General features: G+C 36.6%; 1 protein-coding gene across 2 annotated transcripts in view; it reads right to left on the reverse strand.

The window, feature by feature from the left end:
• Positions 1-16,837, reverse strand: part of CNTN1 (contactin 1) — a 284,489-nt gene that overhangs the window by 53,752 nt on the left and 213,900 nt on the right. For both annotated transcript variants that reach the window (XM_072654328.1, XM_072654329.1), the window contains 2 exons: positions 12,178-12,336; positions 5,104-5,253 (listed from right to left, as the gene is read on the reverse strand). In XM_072654328.1, the coding sequence (XP_072510429.1) occupies positions 5,104-5,253; positions 12,178-12,336 (309 nt within the window). The remainder of the gene's footprint in view (positions 1-5,103; positions 5,254-12,177; positions 12,337-16,837) is intronic.

Genomic DNA, 16,837 nt, shown 5'->3' on the forward strand with positions numbered 1-16,837 from the left:
TCCCCACACAGCCCATAAAATACCTGTAGAGAGGGACTCTCAACAAAGTTTGGAGCAGCAGAAGTGCAGAACAACAGAGTGGAGGAGATTTCCAGCCCAGGGTGATCTGAAAGGCCCACAGGAAATCTCGATTGCATGGTACCTAGAGCAGAGCCCAGCCCAGCCTTGGCCTCGCAGAGTGGCCTGGCTTTGGGAGGAGGACACATCAGGGGCAGAATCTCCAGTCACAGCAGCAGTGGGTTCGCAGATCCCTCAATTCACAGGTGCCAAAGGTCAGCAACAGGGTTTTTTCAGCTGGCTGGGAAGGGAGAAGGGCCTTCCCACAGCTACGGCCTTAGGCAGCAGCCACAGAGGCCACATCAGCAGCTGGCAGCAGGTCCCACAGTAGCCCCTACAGCCACCCACATACATTGTTGGATGGTAAAAACCCCTGGGGGCATGGAGGAGCTGCATATTACCTCAGCCCTGTGTTGAGGCCTTGAGGGAACTGATCTTTATCTCAAACTGAATGGCAGCCCTGCCCATTCAGCTTATCTGAAAATCAGCCCCCAGTGCTGACTTGGTGGAACTGGAGACCAGGTGGCTGTGGAAAGGTAACAGCTAAGATTCTGGGCACAAGAATCCCTCCCAGACCAGTGTACATGCTTGATTGTGCCACCTTGGAGGAACTGAGATTTTACAGATTCCCAGAGTATACCCTACTCTTGACAAAGGACCCAAAAGTCAAGTAACTGGTTGGGAAAATGCCCAAAAAAGGGGAAAAAAAGACTATAGAAGGTTACTTTCTTGGTGAACGGATATCTTCTCCCATCCCTTTGGATGAGGAAGAACAATGCTTACCATCAAGGAAAGACATAAAAGTCAAGGCTTCTATATCCCAAACATCCAAAATAAATAATCAATGGCCTCAGGCCATGAAAGAGTTCAAAAAGGATTTTGAAAATCAAGTAAGATAGGTGGAGGAAAAACTGGGAAAAGAAATGAGAGAGATTCAAGAAAAGCATGAAAAGCAAGTCAACACCTTGTTAAATGAGACCCAGAAAAATGCTGAAGAAAATAACACCTTTAAAAATAGGCTAACTCAGTTGGTAAAAGAAGTTCAAAAAGCCAATGAGGAGAAGAATGCTTTAAAAAGCAGAATTAGCCAAATGGAAAAGGGGGTTCGAAAGATCAATGAAGAAAATAGTTCTTTAAAAATTAGAATGCAGCAGATGGAGGTTAATGACTTTATGAGAAACCAAGAAATCACAAAACAAAACCAAAAGAATGAAAAAATGGAAGATAAAGTGAAATATCTCATTGGAAAAACAACTAACCTGGAAAACAGATCCAGGAGAGACAATTTAAATTTATGGGACTACCTGAAAGCCATGATCAAAAAAAGAGCCTAGACATCATCTTTCATGAAATTATCAAGGAAAACTGCCCTGATATTGTAGAACCAGGGGGAAGATAAATATTGAAAGAATCCACTGGTCACCTCCTGAAAGACATCCAAAAAGAGAAACTCCAAAGAATATTGTGGCCAAATTCCAGTGTTCCCAGGTCAAGGAGAAAATATTGCAAGCAGCTAGAAAGAAACAATTCAAGCATTGTGGAAATGCAATCAGGATAACACAAGATCTAGCAGCTTCTACATTAAGGGACTGAAGGATGTGGAATATTATATTCCAGAAGTCAAAGGAACTGGAATTGAAACCAAGAATCACCTACCCAGCAAATCTGAGTGCAATACTTCAAGAGAATAAATGGTAATTCAATGATATAGAGGACTTTCAATCATTCATATTGAGGAAAAGACCAGATCTGTATAGAAAATTTGACTTCCCAAGACAAGAATCAAGAGAAACATGAAAAGGTAAACAGGAAAGAAAAATCATAAAAGACTCTCTAAAGCTGAACTGTTTACATTACTACATGGAAGGACAGTATTTATAACTCTTGAATTTTTTTCTCAGTATTTGGGTAGATAGAGAGATTGTACATACATACACACGCACACACACATACACATACATAGAGAGTACAGGGTGTGTTGAATCAGAAGAGATGATATCCACACGCAAAAAAATAAAATAAAATACATATATGTGTGTGTGTGTGTGTGTGTGTGTGTGTGTGTGTGCGTATAGGGTGCTGATACCTAAACTATGAAAAGCTAAAACAGAGAAATAAAACTATAGACCAATTTCCCTAATGAATATTGATGTGAAAAATACTAGCAAGGAGATTACAGCAATAGATAAGAAAGATCATACTTTACAATTTGCTGGAATCTAAACCAGGAATTGAGGAGTGGTTCAATAATAGGAAAACTACTGGCAAAATTGACTGTATGTTTAAAAAAAAAAAAAAAAACAGAAATCATAATATCTTAATAGTTGCTGGAAAAGTTTTTGATGAAATCCAGCTCCTATTTCTATTACAAGCACTCCAATGCACAGGAATAAATGCAATTTTCCTTAAAGGATGAGTGGTATTTATCTAAAACCATCAGTAAATATTACGTGCAGTAAAGATAAGCTAGAAATCTTCCCAATAAGATCAGGGGTGAAGCCAGCATGTCTATTATCACCATAACTATTCAATATTATAATAGAAATGATAGCTACAAATTTTGAATTATGCCCAAAGAGCAAACTATTCATTCCCTTTGATCCTGAAATGCTACTACTAGGTTTATCCCGAAGAGATCATAAAAATGGGGGAAAGACCTACATGTAGAAAGATATTTATAGTAGCTCTTTTTGTGGCGACAAGGAATTGAAAATTGAGGGAATGCCTATCAAGTGGGGAAAGGCTGAACAAGCTGTGGATATAAATGTGATGGAATAGTATTGTGCTATAAAAAATGAAAAGCAAGTGGATTTCAGACAAAGTGAGGTGAACACAACCAGGAGAACACTGTATATAGCAACAGTAATACTGTACAATGATAAATTATGACTGATGTATCTCTTCTCAGAAATACAATGATCTAAGAAAATTCCAAAAGACTCATGACAGAAAATGCTATGCACATCCACAGAAAGAACTATGGAGTCTGAATGCAGACTGAAACATATTATTTTCTCTTTTGAGGGGGAGCGGTGTTGTGGCTTTTCCTTTTTGTTCTATTTCTTGTTTCACAATGTGAGTAGTATAGAAATGCTTCTATGATTGCACATGTATAACTTATATCAGACTGCTTGGCTTCTTAGAGTGGGGTGTGGGAGGAACTAAAAATCTTATAAAAATGAATGTTGAAAATTATCTTTACATGTATTGGAAAAAATAAAATACAAAAATAGAAAGGCTAGCTAGAGCAGTAAGAGAGGCAATGAACAACAAAATTATAACTCTTTCAATATGATGATGCTTAGTGAATCCCAGACAATCAACTAAAAAAACTATTTGAAATAATTAACAACTTTAGCAAACATCTTTTAGCAAAACATATAAAATAAACCTACATAAATCATCAACATTTCTATATACTCTCAACAATGTCTAGCAGCAAGAGAAATTCCATTTAAAATAACTGTAGACAATATAAATTACTTGGGCATCTATGTGCCAAGACAAATGCAGGGACTATATGAACATAATTACAAGATATTTTTCACAAAAATAAAGTCAGATCTAAACAATTGAGAAATATTAATTGCTCATGGGTCGACCAAGTCAATATAATAAAGATGACAATTATATCAAAATTAATGTACTTATTCACTGTCATCAAACTACCAATATTTTATTTTATGGAGCTAGAAAATAATAATAACAAAATTCATCTAGAGAAACAAAAGATCAAGGCTACCAAGGGAATAGGTCAAAAAAATGTGAAAAAAAAAAAGTTGACCTGGCAGTACCAGATCTCAAACTGTATTATAAAAAATTAATCATCGAAACAATCTGGTACTGGCTACCAGTGGAACAATCCAATAGATTAGGTACAGAATAGTAAATGATCATGGTAATCTAAATTGACAAACACAAAGATTCAAGCTTTTGGGACAAGAACTCACTATTTGATAAAAAAAAAAAAACTGTGGAAAACAGTTTGACAGAAACTAGGCATAAACCAACATCTTGTGGGTATTGCATTTAGACATAAAAGTTAATACCAAAAGCTAATCAGGGGAGCATGAAATAGCTTACCTGTCAGATGTATGGGTAAAAGAAGAATTTATGACCAAGAGATAAAGAGCATTATGTGAAATAAAATGATTAATTTTGATTATTTGAAATTAAAAAGTCCTTGTACAGGTTCCAGGAGCCAATAGAGCAGATCTCTCCCATATTCACCTCCAAACACACAAGCAACCATAAGCCCAGAACAAATCCTGGAACAGCAGAGCCAGCAAGAAGACAGGGTGGAGCAATCAAAACTAAGATAATTGGAGGACTGGCAAGAACTGTCCATCTCACTCAGGTAAAAGGGGAGCACATTCCAGGACAGGAAGCATCCTAGCAAGCCAGCCACAAGCCCCACCTCAGCAAACAAGTGGGAGCTCCTGAGTCCCAGTGTGAAAGAGCAGGAAAACACCAACCCGACAAAAATGATGCAAAGTGAAGTGAGCAGAGCACAGTAACAGCAACATTATACTATGACAAACTTTGAATGACTTGGTTAATCTCAGCAAAATAATTCTGAAGGACCTATGTTCCTCTTCCATTCTGAAGTTTAGTCTCACAAAAAAAAAAAAATGTTTGTTTGGGTTTAGTGTATTATATCTGAGTCCTATTCCTAGAAGATCAACTCTTCCATTTAAATTGTTATTGGTAAAGAAATTATATTTTTTAACGGGTAAATTTTTGAAAGTCTTATTATAGATATGAAACAATTGTCCATAAGTTTGGAAATACAACAAAGTCATTCATTAATTTTTTTATTTGCACAAAAACAAACCCTTTAAAAAGAACAAATCATTTGATTAACTAAATCATTGATAAATAATGTACATACAATAGCATTCACACTACTTAAATCAAACTCTTGCTTCCTCTTCAGGTCTGTTTTCCATTTTGTAGGAAAATTTTTTAAAAGAAAAGTTTATAAAATGGAACTTGAGACTGGGGCAGGGGGAGATATAGAACATAATAATGTTTTCCCCTACATACCAGCACCCTCTGTTTTTATTCTGTTTGATGGTAGACTGGGCTCTCCTGTTCCCAAGATATTGGTTGCTACTACCCGGAATTCATACTCCATCCATGGGATTAGGTCTACTGCCCTTGCTGATTCCATATTCCCTTCAATATTTGGTGGGTCTAAATGAAAATAAAGAATACATTTAGTAAAAACATTTTTAAAATTAGCTAGATACTTTTGCTTTATTCATATGCCAAAATTTTCTAGCCCATTTTGGGGAAAACATGAAATAATCAGGAGACAAACTATGAAAACTGGGAGATTATTAAATTATTAAATACATACAATATTGTTTCAGAAAACAGAAAATTATTTTCATGCTGTAGTGCAAGAGTTATGAAGTTTTATATAACTGACCCTATAGGAATAAACAATTCCATTGCTCATAGACAGGATTAATGGAGAATGTTAGAATGTCAAAATTCCTTTGAAGTTCATTTGTTCCAACAACTTCATTTTACAAATAAAGGAGGAAACTGGCCCAGAGACAAGAAATTATTTACTTTAGGTCATTTAATCAGAAAGTGGCAGGACAGGATCAAGACAGACAGGTATATAGTGTGTTCAGGAGGATGAGCACCTCTGGTGTGAGGGCTTGCTAAGTCATTTTCAGGGCTGCTCATCCTCTTTTGGTGTCTATCTCATTCACTCAACGCTCACCTGTGATTCTAGGAAGCTATGGCATACACAGCAACTATATCCAGGTAAACTATCTTGGCATAGAGTCTAAACCAGGTTAAGGGTAACCTACAGGCCTCAAACTAGTCAGTGAGTTAGGAGGATATCTACTCCAAACATGTGAAGATGTCTCACATAGGAGCAAAGGAGGCAGATAGTGAGAGTAATCCAAGTTATCGTCTGGCAAAGAATAAGTGGCTATAAGATGAAAGAGCAAGAGCTTAGAGTAGAGGATAAGTGCATAGTTGAAGTGGTTCACCAAGAGGTCAAGAAAGAGAAGGGACGAGCTTATATCTAATGCAGGGGTGATAGCTTAAGAAAAGAACTGAAGGGTAGAGGGAATAATGAGAGGGAAGAGAAAGGTTAGGAGATATGACATAGGGAATCGAATAATATAAGATTGTGATTAGATTTTGGAATAATAACTCAGTCATTAATTGAGTTCATATTGCATAAGAGAAAAACACCATATAAACATTCTTCCCTGTCAATGGATATAAGAATTACATGTATTATTTCAAGAAATAAATTCTGTTTGGACTGATATTAAAGTAGGAATTCAGAATTGAGATTATAATATTTTTGTATGTATTATAATCATCAATTAGCGAGAATGTCATACATTTCAAAGTTAATTTAATGAATTGCTTCTTCTATCTTCCTTCTTAATATAAGGTCATAATAACCACTGTTACAAACAAGTGCACCCAAAATAGCTCAATTATATGTAGATAATCATTGATAACACCTAGTTTTTAAATGCTCTAAATACATCACTGAAATGATTGTACATAGATGTCAAATGGTAATTGAGTGACAGATTTTTCAAAGATGTGGGAGATACAGGCATATTGGTAGACAGCAAAGGAGCTAGTAGGTCACTCCTTAAAAAATACTCTGTGGAAGAGTGAACATGGTAGAGTAAAGGCATGGATTTGACTGAGCTGTCCCCCAAACCTGTCCAAATACCTATAAAAAAATGACCCTAAACAAATTCTAGAGCAGCAGAACGCACAAAAAGACAGAGTGAGACAATTTCTAGCCCAGGATAACCTGGAAGGTTGACAGGAAAGGTATGTTGTATCAGACTGAGATAGTAGTTCAGTATAGTAAGGGCCATGCCAGCACAGACCAGGTCCCAGTGAAATAAGCAGGCCTCAGGGGACTGAATCACTGGCAGCTGTGATGGTTTGCAGACTTCTCAATCCACCAATGCTAAAGACAACCTAGAAAAAAAGGTCTGTCAGACCTAGGTGAGAGAGAAGCACAGTCCAGCCCCGGCCACAGCATAGCCCCAGCCCAAGAGAACAAGGAACAGGACTTGGGAGTCAGCAGTGGTAGAAACAGCAGGGGCAGTGGCTGCTTCCAGGGCTCTCAGCCCACAGATGAGAGGGGGATTGAACAGCTGGTCAGAAGGAGATCATGGGGGTCTCTTTGCTAGCACTGAGGGAAGATCCTGTTGCTTTGCTCACACTCAGATCCAGGTCCCAATCCTGGTTAGCAGCCATAGGGCAAGAAGGAGTACTGGCATAGCAGAGCTTGTAGTAGAAGTGGAAAGGGAACCCTACTCACAGTTCCAGAGCAGAAAAAAGTATTTGTGGTCACTCATAGATGAGAGCACAGGCCAGGAGAGAAGTAAACACTTCTTAGATACCTTGAAAAAACTGAAAACTTGCAGGTCCCTAGAAGTATCTCTGAAAACAACTGCATAAAATCCCTTAAGCTTGGAAGAGCATGCTCTCCATACTGGAAGCAGAGCTCTAGCTAAACAAAAAGTTTAAAAGTAAAGTAATAGGCTGGAGAAATGACAAAAAAAAATGGAAAAAATTCAGACTACAGAAACTTACTTTGGTAACAAGGAAGTTCAAAACACAGACTCAGAAGAAGACAGCAAAGTCAAAGCTCCTACATCCAAAGTCTCCAAGAAAAAATAGGAATTGGTGTCAGGCTGTGGAAGAGCTCAAAAGGGATTTTGAAAATCAAGTAAGAGAAGCACAGGAACAATTTGGAAGAGAAATGAGAGTGATGGAAGAAAATAATGAAAAAAAGATTCAACAGCTTGCTAAAGAAGACCCAAAAAGATACTTGACAAAATAACACCTTAAAAAATGGACTGGACCAAATTGCAAAAGAAGTCAAAAAAAGTCAGTGATGAAGAGAATGCCTTAAAAATTGGCCAAATGAATTGGCCAAATGGAAAAGGAGGTCCTAAAGTTCACTAATGAAAATAATTCCCTAAAAATTAGAATGGAGCAAATGGAATCCAATGGCTCTATGAGAAATCAAGAAATTACACAACAAAACCAAAAGAATGAAAAAATGGAAGACAATGTGAAATATCTCATTGGAAAAACAACTGGCCTGGAAAAATGATCCAGAAGAGAGAATTTTAAAATTATTGGACTACCTGAAGGCAATGATCAAAAAAAGAGCCATCATCTTTCAAGAAATTATTAAATTAAACTGCCCTGATATACTAGTCCCAGTTCCTTTGAATTCTGGAATATCATATTCCATGCCCTTCGATCCCTTAATGTAGAAGCTGCCAGATCTTGTGTTATCCTGATTGTATTTCCACAGTACTTGAATTGTTTCTTTCTAGCTTCATGCAATATTTTCTCCTTGACCAGGGAAATCTGGAATTTGGCCACAATGTTCCTAGGAGTTTCTCTTTTTGGATCTCTTTCAGGTGGTCATTGGTAGATTCCTTGAATACTTATTTTGCCCTCTGGTTCTAGAATATCAGGGCAGTTTTCCTTGATAATTTCATGAAAGATGACGTCTAGGCTCTTTTTTTTGATCATGGCTTTCAGGTAGTCCCATAATTTTTAAATTGTCTCTCCTGCATCTATTTTCCAGGTCAGTTGTTTTTCCAATGAGATATTTCACATTATCTTCCATTTTTTCATTGCCTTGATATTCTAGAACCAGAGGATAAAATAGAAATTGAAAAAATCCGCCAATCACTTCCTTAAAGAGGTCCTAAACTGAAAGCTCCAAGGAATATTATGGCCAAATTCCATAGTTCTCACATCAAGGAGAAGATATTGGAGGCAGCCAGAAAGAAACAACTCAAGTATAGTGGAGCAATGGATAACACAAAATTTAGCAGCTTCTACATTAAAGAAACAGAGAGCTTGGAATATGATGTTCTAGAGGTCAAAGAAACCAGGATTAAAACCAAGAATCACCTACCCAGCAAAACTGAATGTAATCCATGAGGGCATAAAATTGACATTCAATGACATAGAAGAATTTAATGCATTCTTGAGTAAAGATCAGAGTTAAATAGAAAATTTGACTTTCCAATACAAGACACGAGAAGCATGAAAGAATAAACAGGAAAGAGAAATCATGAGGCATTAATGTTGAACTGTTCACATTCCTATATGGAAAGATGATATTTGTAACTCATGAGACTTTTCTCATTATTAGGGTAGTTGGAGGGAATATATATATATATATATATATATAGACAGAGGGCACATGGTAAGATATCTAAAAAATAAAATTAAAGGATAATAGAGGAATGTACCAGAAGAAGGAGAAAGGGAGAGGCAGAATGGGGTAAATTATCTCACATAAAAGAGGTAAGAGAAAGCTTTTACAGTGGAGGAGAGGAGGAGGGAGGTGAGAGGGAATGAGTGAACCTTGATCTCTTAGGAACTGGCTTAAGGAGGGAATAACATACACAATCAACTGGATATGGAAATGTATCTTACCTCACAGAAAGCAGGGGTGAGGGGATAAGAGAGGGGGTATGTGTGATACAAGTGGAGCATATTGGGTGAGGAAATAACCAGAAGCAAACACTTTTGAGGAGGCACAGGGTGAAAGGAGAGAAGAGAATAAACAGGGGCCAGGATACAATGGAGGGAAATATAGTTAGTCTTTCACATGACTACTATGGAAGTGTTTTGTATGACTACATATGTATAACTTGTATTGAATTGCTTGCCTTCTCAATGAGGGTTGCCTTCTCTCAATGAGAGGAGGATGAGAATTTTGAACTCAAATTTTTAAAATGAATGCTAAAATTCTTTTTACATGTAAATGGGAGATAAGATGCACAGGCAATTGAATATAGAAATCTGTCTTACCCTACAGGAAAATAGAAAGGGAAGGGGATAAGAGAAGGGGGGTGGTGATAGAAGAGAAGGCAGATTGGGGAGGGGGGTAATCAGAATGCAAGTCATCTTGAGGTGGAGGAATGTTGAGATTTTGAACTCCGGCTCCTCTGCTCCTTTGAAAACCAGCTTCCTTGTCTGGTGATTCTTGATTCACATATTGTTGAAACCTAGCTTCATAATCTTAAGAAGCAGCATCTTAAGCATAACCTTGCTGATGAGTGATGTGTGCAATTGTCAATTTGAACATTCCTTGGCATTGTCCTTTTTCAGGATTGGTACATAAACTAATCTTCACTGCTGTGGTCACTGTTGTGTTTTCCAAATTTGCTGGCATATTTAGTGCAACACTTTAACAGTATCATCTTCTAGGATTTTAAATAGCTCAATGGGAATTCTATCATTTCCACTAGTTTTATTGTTAGCAATGTTTCCTAAAGTCTCCTTGACTTCATTCTCTAGGCTCTAGATCAGTAACTACACCATTGTGGTTTTATCATCAGTGATGTTAAGATCTTTCTTATATAGTTCTTTTGTGTATTCTTCCCACCTCTTCTCAATCTCTTCTGCTTCTGTTGAGTCCCTACCATTTTTGTCTTTAATCTTGTCAGTTTTTACATGAAATTTTCCTTTGATATCTCTTATTTTCTTGAAGAGATCTCTTGTCTTTCCCTTTCTATTGTTTTGATTTCTTTCCATTGCTTACTTAAGAAGTAAGTCTCACTTTGCTATTCTGTGGAATTCTACATTCAGTTAGGTGTACCTTTCACTTTCTCCTTCCCCTTTAGTTTTCTCTTTTTCCTCAACTATTTGTAAAATGTCCTTATCAGACAGCCCTTTTATGTTCTTTTTCTTTGGAATGTTTTTGTTGATGCCTCTTTTCACTACCATAAATCTCTGTTCATGGTTCAGGCACTCTGCCAAATCTAATTCCTTAAATCTGTTCATAATTCTACTTCTTATTCCTAAGGGAGGCTATTTAGTTGAAACCTATACAGTCTGATGGCTTTCCCTACTTTCTTCAATTTAAATCTGAATTTTCCAACAAGAAGCTCATGATCTGAGCCTCAGTCAGCTCCAGGACTTGTTTTAACTGATTGTATAGAGCTACTCCATCTTTGGAGTATATAATCAAAATATATAATCAAATAATAAAGTATGTAATCAATCTGGTTTTTAGATTGACCATCTGTTGATGTCTGTATGTAGAGTTACCTTTTGGGTTGTTGAAAAAGTGTTTATTATGACCAGTGAGACCTGCTTCATCTTGTACTCCAAAGTCAAATTTGACTTATTCCATTTATCTTTTGATTTCCTATTTTAGTATTCCAATCCCCTATGACCAATATGATATCTTTCTTTTTTTGGTGTTTTTCTAGAAGATGTTGTAAGTATTTATAGAACTGATCAACTTTGGCCTCTTTGGCATCCATGGTTGGCACATAGATATATTATTACTGTGATGTTGAATGGTTTGCCTTGGATTCAAAACTATATCATTCTATCATTTTCGAGATTATATCCCAGTCCTGCTTTTCTCGCCCTTTTATTGACTATGAAAGTTACTCTATTTCTTCTAAGGGATTTTTGCCCATAGCATATATGTAAGTGATCACCTGAATTAAATCCACTCATTTCCAGCTACTTAAGTTCATTAACACTCAAAATATTGATGTTTAATCTTTCCATATCCTATTTGATGACATCCAGTTTATCATGGATAAGATCTTACATTATAGGTACCTAAGAAATATTATCTGTATATCAACATCAGACTTTCCTTCTATCACCAGACCCATCTGCAGCTAAGTTTTCTTTATGGTTTGGTCTAACCACTTCATTAGTACAGGAACTACTTATAGTTGTCTTCCACTTCTCTCAATAGGGATCATCGTCCAATGTCATCTCTTTTATAACTTTAGTACTGTCCATGAGGTTATCTTGGCAAAGATATTGGAGTGGTTTGCCATTTCCTTCTCCAGCGAATCACTTTTTGTCAGAACTCTCCATTAAGACCTGTGTAACTTGGGTAACCCTGCAACACACAGCTCATAGTTTCATTGAGCTACACAAACCCTTCTGCCATGATAGAATGATAAGTACTATTCTGAATTGTTGCAAGAATGTGGAAGTCCTGGGTTTAAGGAAATTAAGCATCCCAATGTGATTGATGGAAGTCAACATGCCACCTGTGTGATTTCATTAAAGGCAAAAGAATCTTTTTAACATAAAACTCACCTGTTTTGGCATCTTTCCAGTCATTGGAAAGAATAGTTTTGGTTTGAATAGAATATTTAGATATTGGACTATGATTATCAGAGCCACGGCTCCATGTGAGTGCTACAGAAGTATCTCTAATGTCTTCTATTCTCACACCCCCTGGTGGGCCTGGTGGACCTGAAAAGAAAATGGAATGAATCAGTTAAAAACACATGTGTATGCATACTACAAATTGACTAGAAAAATTGGATTGCTCTTCTACATATAATTAAAGTCTAATAAGGACTATGATTTCATTGGTAAAGAAAATTATAAAGTGACGTAATTCCATGTACCAATGCCAGCTGGTAATGTCCATGTATGTTGGAGTCACTAAAGGTTGACTAGATTATCAAGAGGTGAAGCCACTTGCTCAAGGTCACTTGGCCATTATTCAGAGGTAGGACTTGAACCCAAGGTCTTCCTGGCAGTAAGGATAGCTCTCTACCATGACATACTGCCTCTTAAGCTACAATATATTTATAGTACAATATCTTAATATGATATATTCCTTTCAACCATCAGTCAATAAGAATTTATTAAGCACCTGCTATGTGCAAGACACTGTGCTGAATGCTGAGGATATAAGGACAAAAATGAAGCAGTCTTTGCCCTCAAGGAACTTATATTCTATTAAGGGAAACTGTATGTTTAGATAGCTAGGTGTTGCTATGTATAGAAAGCTGGACCAAGAGACAAAAAGATCTGAGTTCAAATCTGACATCAGACATTTATCAGCTGTGTGATCCAGGGTAAGTCAACCTATTTGCCTCAATTTCTCCATCTGTAAAATGAGGACAATAATTGATCTCCCAGGGTTGTTGTGAAGATAAAATGAGCAAAGAAAACATTTTGGGAGGCTGAGCAGTAGATATGGTTAACACTGAAAAGAGATCTTGATAGTACATTAAACCAATGTCTAGATCAGATTGTAGGAAATTTTACCAATTCTTTCAGTTACCACTACGTTCATGAATACAAAAGGCTGAAATGCACAAATTGGATGAAATTATGTTTGCTTTTTTCTCACATTAAATGCATACATTTTGAGTTACTGTTGTTTTGTGCCTAAAAGTTCTGACATATAGTAAGAGTTAAACAGGCTAGTTACCTCTTCAACTTGATAAGCTTGGCGAACCTTTGTTAGAGACTCTTGGAAAACATTTCTCTATGGCTGATGATTACATGCCTACTGATACCTTGCTGAAAGGACTAAGGACATCTGATAAGTATTAGTGACTACTTACCAAGGCTGACCCCAACATTAACTGATTAGTTTGGAAAAACTCCTTGTAGTTTCTTGGAAGGTTTCACTGGTTGTAGGAGGAGCCACCTTTTTTCGTGGCCTTTAAAAGAGAGCCTGATATCTGGTCTTGTTCTCTTCTGTTTTTCATCTGTACAGCAGCCATCTCTAGGTGAAACCATTAATAGCTTTGGAAATATATGTGTCCTAATATCTAGTTACTCAACTTTCTTTCTATTAATGCTTCTGATCCCTAATCCTCTATCTTTCCAATTGCTTCATTTCAATTGGGTTATCCCAGGTACCAACTCTCACCTGTAGGACCCAAGGCTATGCAAACCAAGTTATAAGGGTTGTTGAGAACTCTGAGGTATCACCCCACACCTATCAGTTTTGGCTAACATGACAGAAGAGGAAATTGATAAAGGTTGGAGAAGATGTGGGAAAACTGGAACACATGCATTGTTGGTAGAGTTGTTGTGGAAAACAAGGAAGTTCTGTTTCCTCAGCTTTAAGTGATCAGAATTGTGACCTAGCATGGTCAGATTAAAGGTCAGAACTTGTGTGCAAGCTTGAAGAGCTGTTTGAGGGAAAGTCACGTGGCCAGTGGATGGTATGGCATGGAACCCAAAATTCGAAACAGTATAAAGGTGCTTAGATTAGTCTGAACAAATTGTAATCTTCCTGTAGCCTTACTTAGAAGCTATGTGTTCAGTCAGGGGGAATGAATGTAGAAGTCACTCCCTCCTCCTGAAGAGGGATGGAGTTGGTTTTGGCCAAAGTGTTCAATTGTTCGGAATGCTACTTTAATAAATTTTCCTTGATAACTTTTTGTGTGTCAAGTACGTTTTTAGCAGTTGTGAACTGATCTAACCATTCTGGAGAACAATTTAGAACTATATCCAAAGGGCAATAAAACTGTGAGCCATTTTGATCTAGTAATAATACCACTTCTAGGTCTGTACTCAAAGAGATAATAAAAAAGGGAAAAGGACCCACATGTACAAAAATATTTGTAGCAGCTCTTTTTGTAGTGGCAAAGAATTAGAAACTGAGAAAATGTCCATCAATCAGGGAATGGCTAAAAAGTTGTGGTATATGAATGTAATGGAATACTATTGTTGTGTAAGAAATGATGAGCAGATGGATTTCAGAAAAACTTGGAAAGAGTTACATGTACTGATACTGAGTGAAGTGAGTAGAACCAGAAGAACAATGCACAAAATAACAACACTGTGTGATGACCAACTCTGATAGACTTAGCTCTTCTCAACAAAACAGTGACTTAATTCTAAAACAATTGTTTTAATCCCAAAGACTCAAGATGGAATATGCTATACAGAGAAAGAACTACGGAGTCTGATTGCAGATGGAAGCACACTATTTTCTCTCTTTTTATTTCTCATGGTTTTTCCCTTTTGTTTTGATTCTTCTTTCACATGACTAATGTGAAAATATCTTTAATATGATTGTACATGTATAGTCTATATCACATTACATGCCATCTTGGGAGGAGTGAGAGGAAGGAATGAGAAAATAATTTGGAACTCAAAATCTTATAAGTCAGTGTTGAAAATTATACATGCAATTTGAAAAAATAAAATACTATTAAGAAAAAAAGAGTGGTTGAGATCAAAGGAATCATTTAAAATATTAATTAGTATCATAAGACTGATTCCTCAATTTATATATGGAAATTGTGGAAGAGGCAAACTGTGAATTTGGTAGAAACATCTTTTTCCCAGTAACCTTTGCGTCCAAGGAAACAGAGCTATGGGGTTGTATAAATAGAAAACCCTCAGGCTATGTTTTATTCTTCTTCCTACTGGCACCAGTAGGATGCATCTGATTTATTCTATATCAAAGGAGGCTTTCATCATCTTAGAAATTACGGCCCACACAGAATATTCTGATAAGACTAACCACCAAGAAACACATTTTCTCATAAGAACAAACTTGACCTTTATCAACTCCTTTGACCCCAAAGTTTGAACACTTCTCCCATATCTTTTCTGTTTTGGAATGCTGCTGATTTGTGTACTATAATCTGTACCTTAAAGTGCTGAAACTGCTACCAGACCACAGTTTTCTTTTTTGCACTTAATGAATGTCTTTTCCTTTCAATTTGGTTGCTCATTGTATTTTACTTCCTGTCTTGCAGACTTGGTGGTGGGTAAGACTCTCAAGGAATCCAGGTCAAGAAATTCCCACAACCGAATCAATCTCATGACTTTATAATTACTGCAGAAGAGCTATGGGTCTTCTGGGTTCTAATGCTGCAGTATCTATTTTGCTTATTTTCCCCAGCTTTGGAAGCTAATGTGGTTGTCCAGCTTTTGGGCTCTGATCTTGGAATTTTGACAACTTGCTTTAACTAATTACTTAAAGATCAATCACCCCTATGCCTCTTGTACAAAAAGAACTGTCTGCGGCTGTCATTCTTGAGGACTCAGTCTTTGCCCCGTGGCTTAGGGGATTTAAGTGCCATCAATTTAATCCAAGACTAACAACGGTTCAAAATTCCATCCCATTGTAACGTGTGGGTCAAAATTTCCCCAAGCACTTTAGGCTCAGACCAATTTCTATCTTGAAGGTTTGACCCCAAAGTGACCATTTCTCTTTCTTTGGTTTATTGACTCTATCTGTTCTCCCAAATGATTCCAAATAGTAAATTCAGTGGCCTTCTCTCTTTTTTCTTTTTTTGAGACTACAGTACTTACATTTTATTTAATATAATTACAAATCAGATATCTCCAGTTTCTGTTGCATTCATTGATTCCATTAAATGCTATTGAAACAGATAAACATTTTGATACTGATATATTCTGTACTCTTTGTACAATGCCCTAAAGAATTGGTGAGCAATTATATATGTCAATATGGGTAGAGAGAAAATAAGACAATTATCCTGAGTTGTATCACATTTGAGAAAATATCTTAATTTCAATAGTTGTAAGAGATTTCTAAACAAATATTAATAAATATAATATACTAAACTTTTTTTCTAATGCTTTAAACATTGCTGCCATTCTTTCTTTAGCTTATAGGAAAAAGCAAGTCTTTATCTTATGGTTTCCTAAAGGTCACTTTTTAAAATTATGTTTCCTTTAGTCTTTGACTTGGTTAAACTGTGCTTTAAGCAAAAAAGTAAACAGAAACTAGGGTCCTCTTATGCAAGGAGAGACTACTAAATATGTTTTTACTAAATATAACTGGTTGTTTGTTTCCACACACTGTCCCTCAAGATTAGGCAAGAAAGCTTCTAAATGTTAATCATTCTCCAAGCTATTTCAGACTTGTTTCCAACTCACATAAAGAAAACCTAGCACACTTGCCATATGGTTTATGCCTTGTCAAGTAGCCTTTTCTTAATCTTTATCCTTGAGGACCTTTCTG

This window comes from Notamacropus eugenii, chromosome 3, assembly GCF_028372415.1.
Source record: "Notamacropus eugenii isolate mMacEug1 chromosome 3, mMacEug1.pri_v2, whole genome shotgun sequence".
Classification (NCBI taxonomy): domain Eukaryota; kingdom Metazoa; phylum Chordata; class Mammalia; order Diprotodontia; family Macropodidae; genus Notamacropus; species Notamacropus eugenii.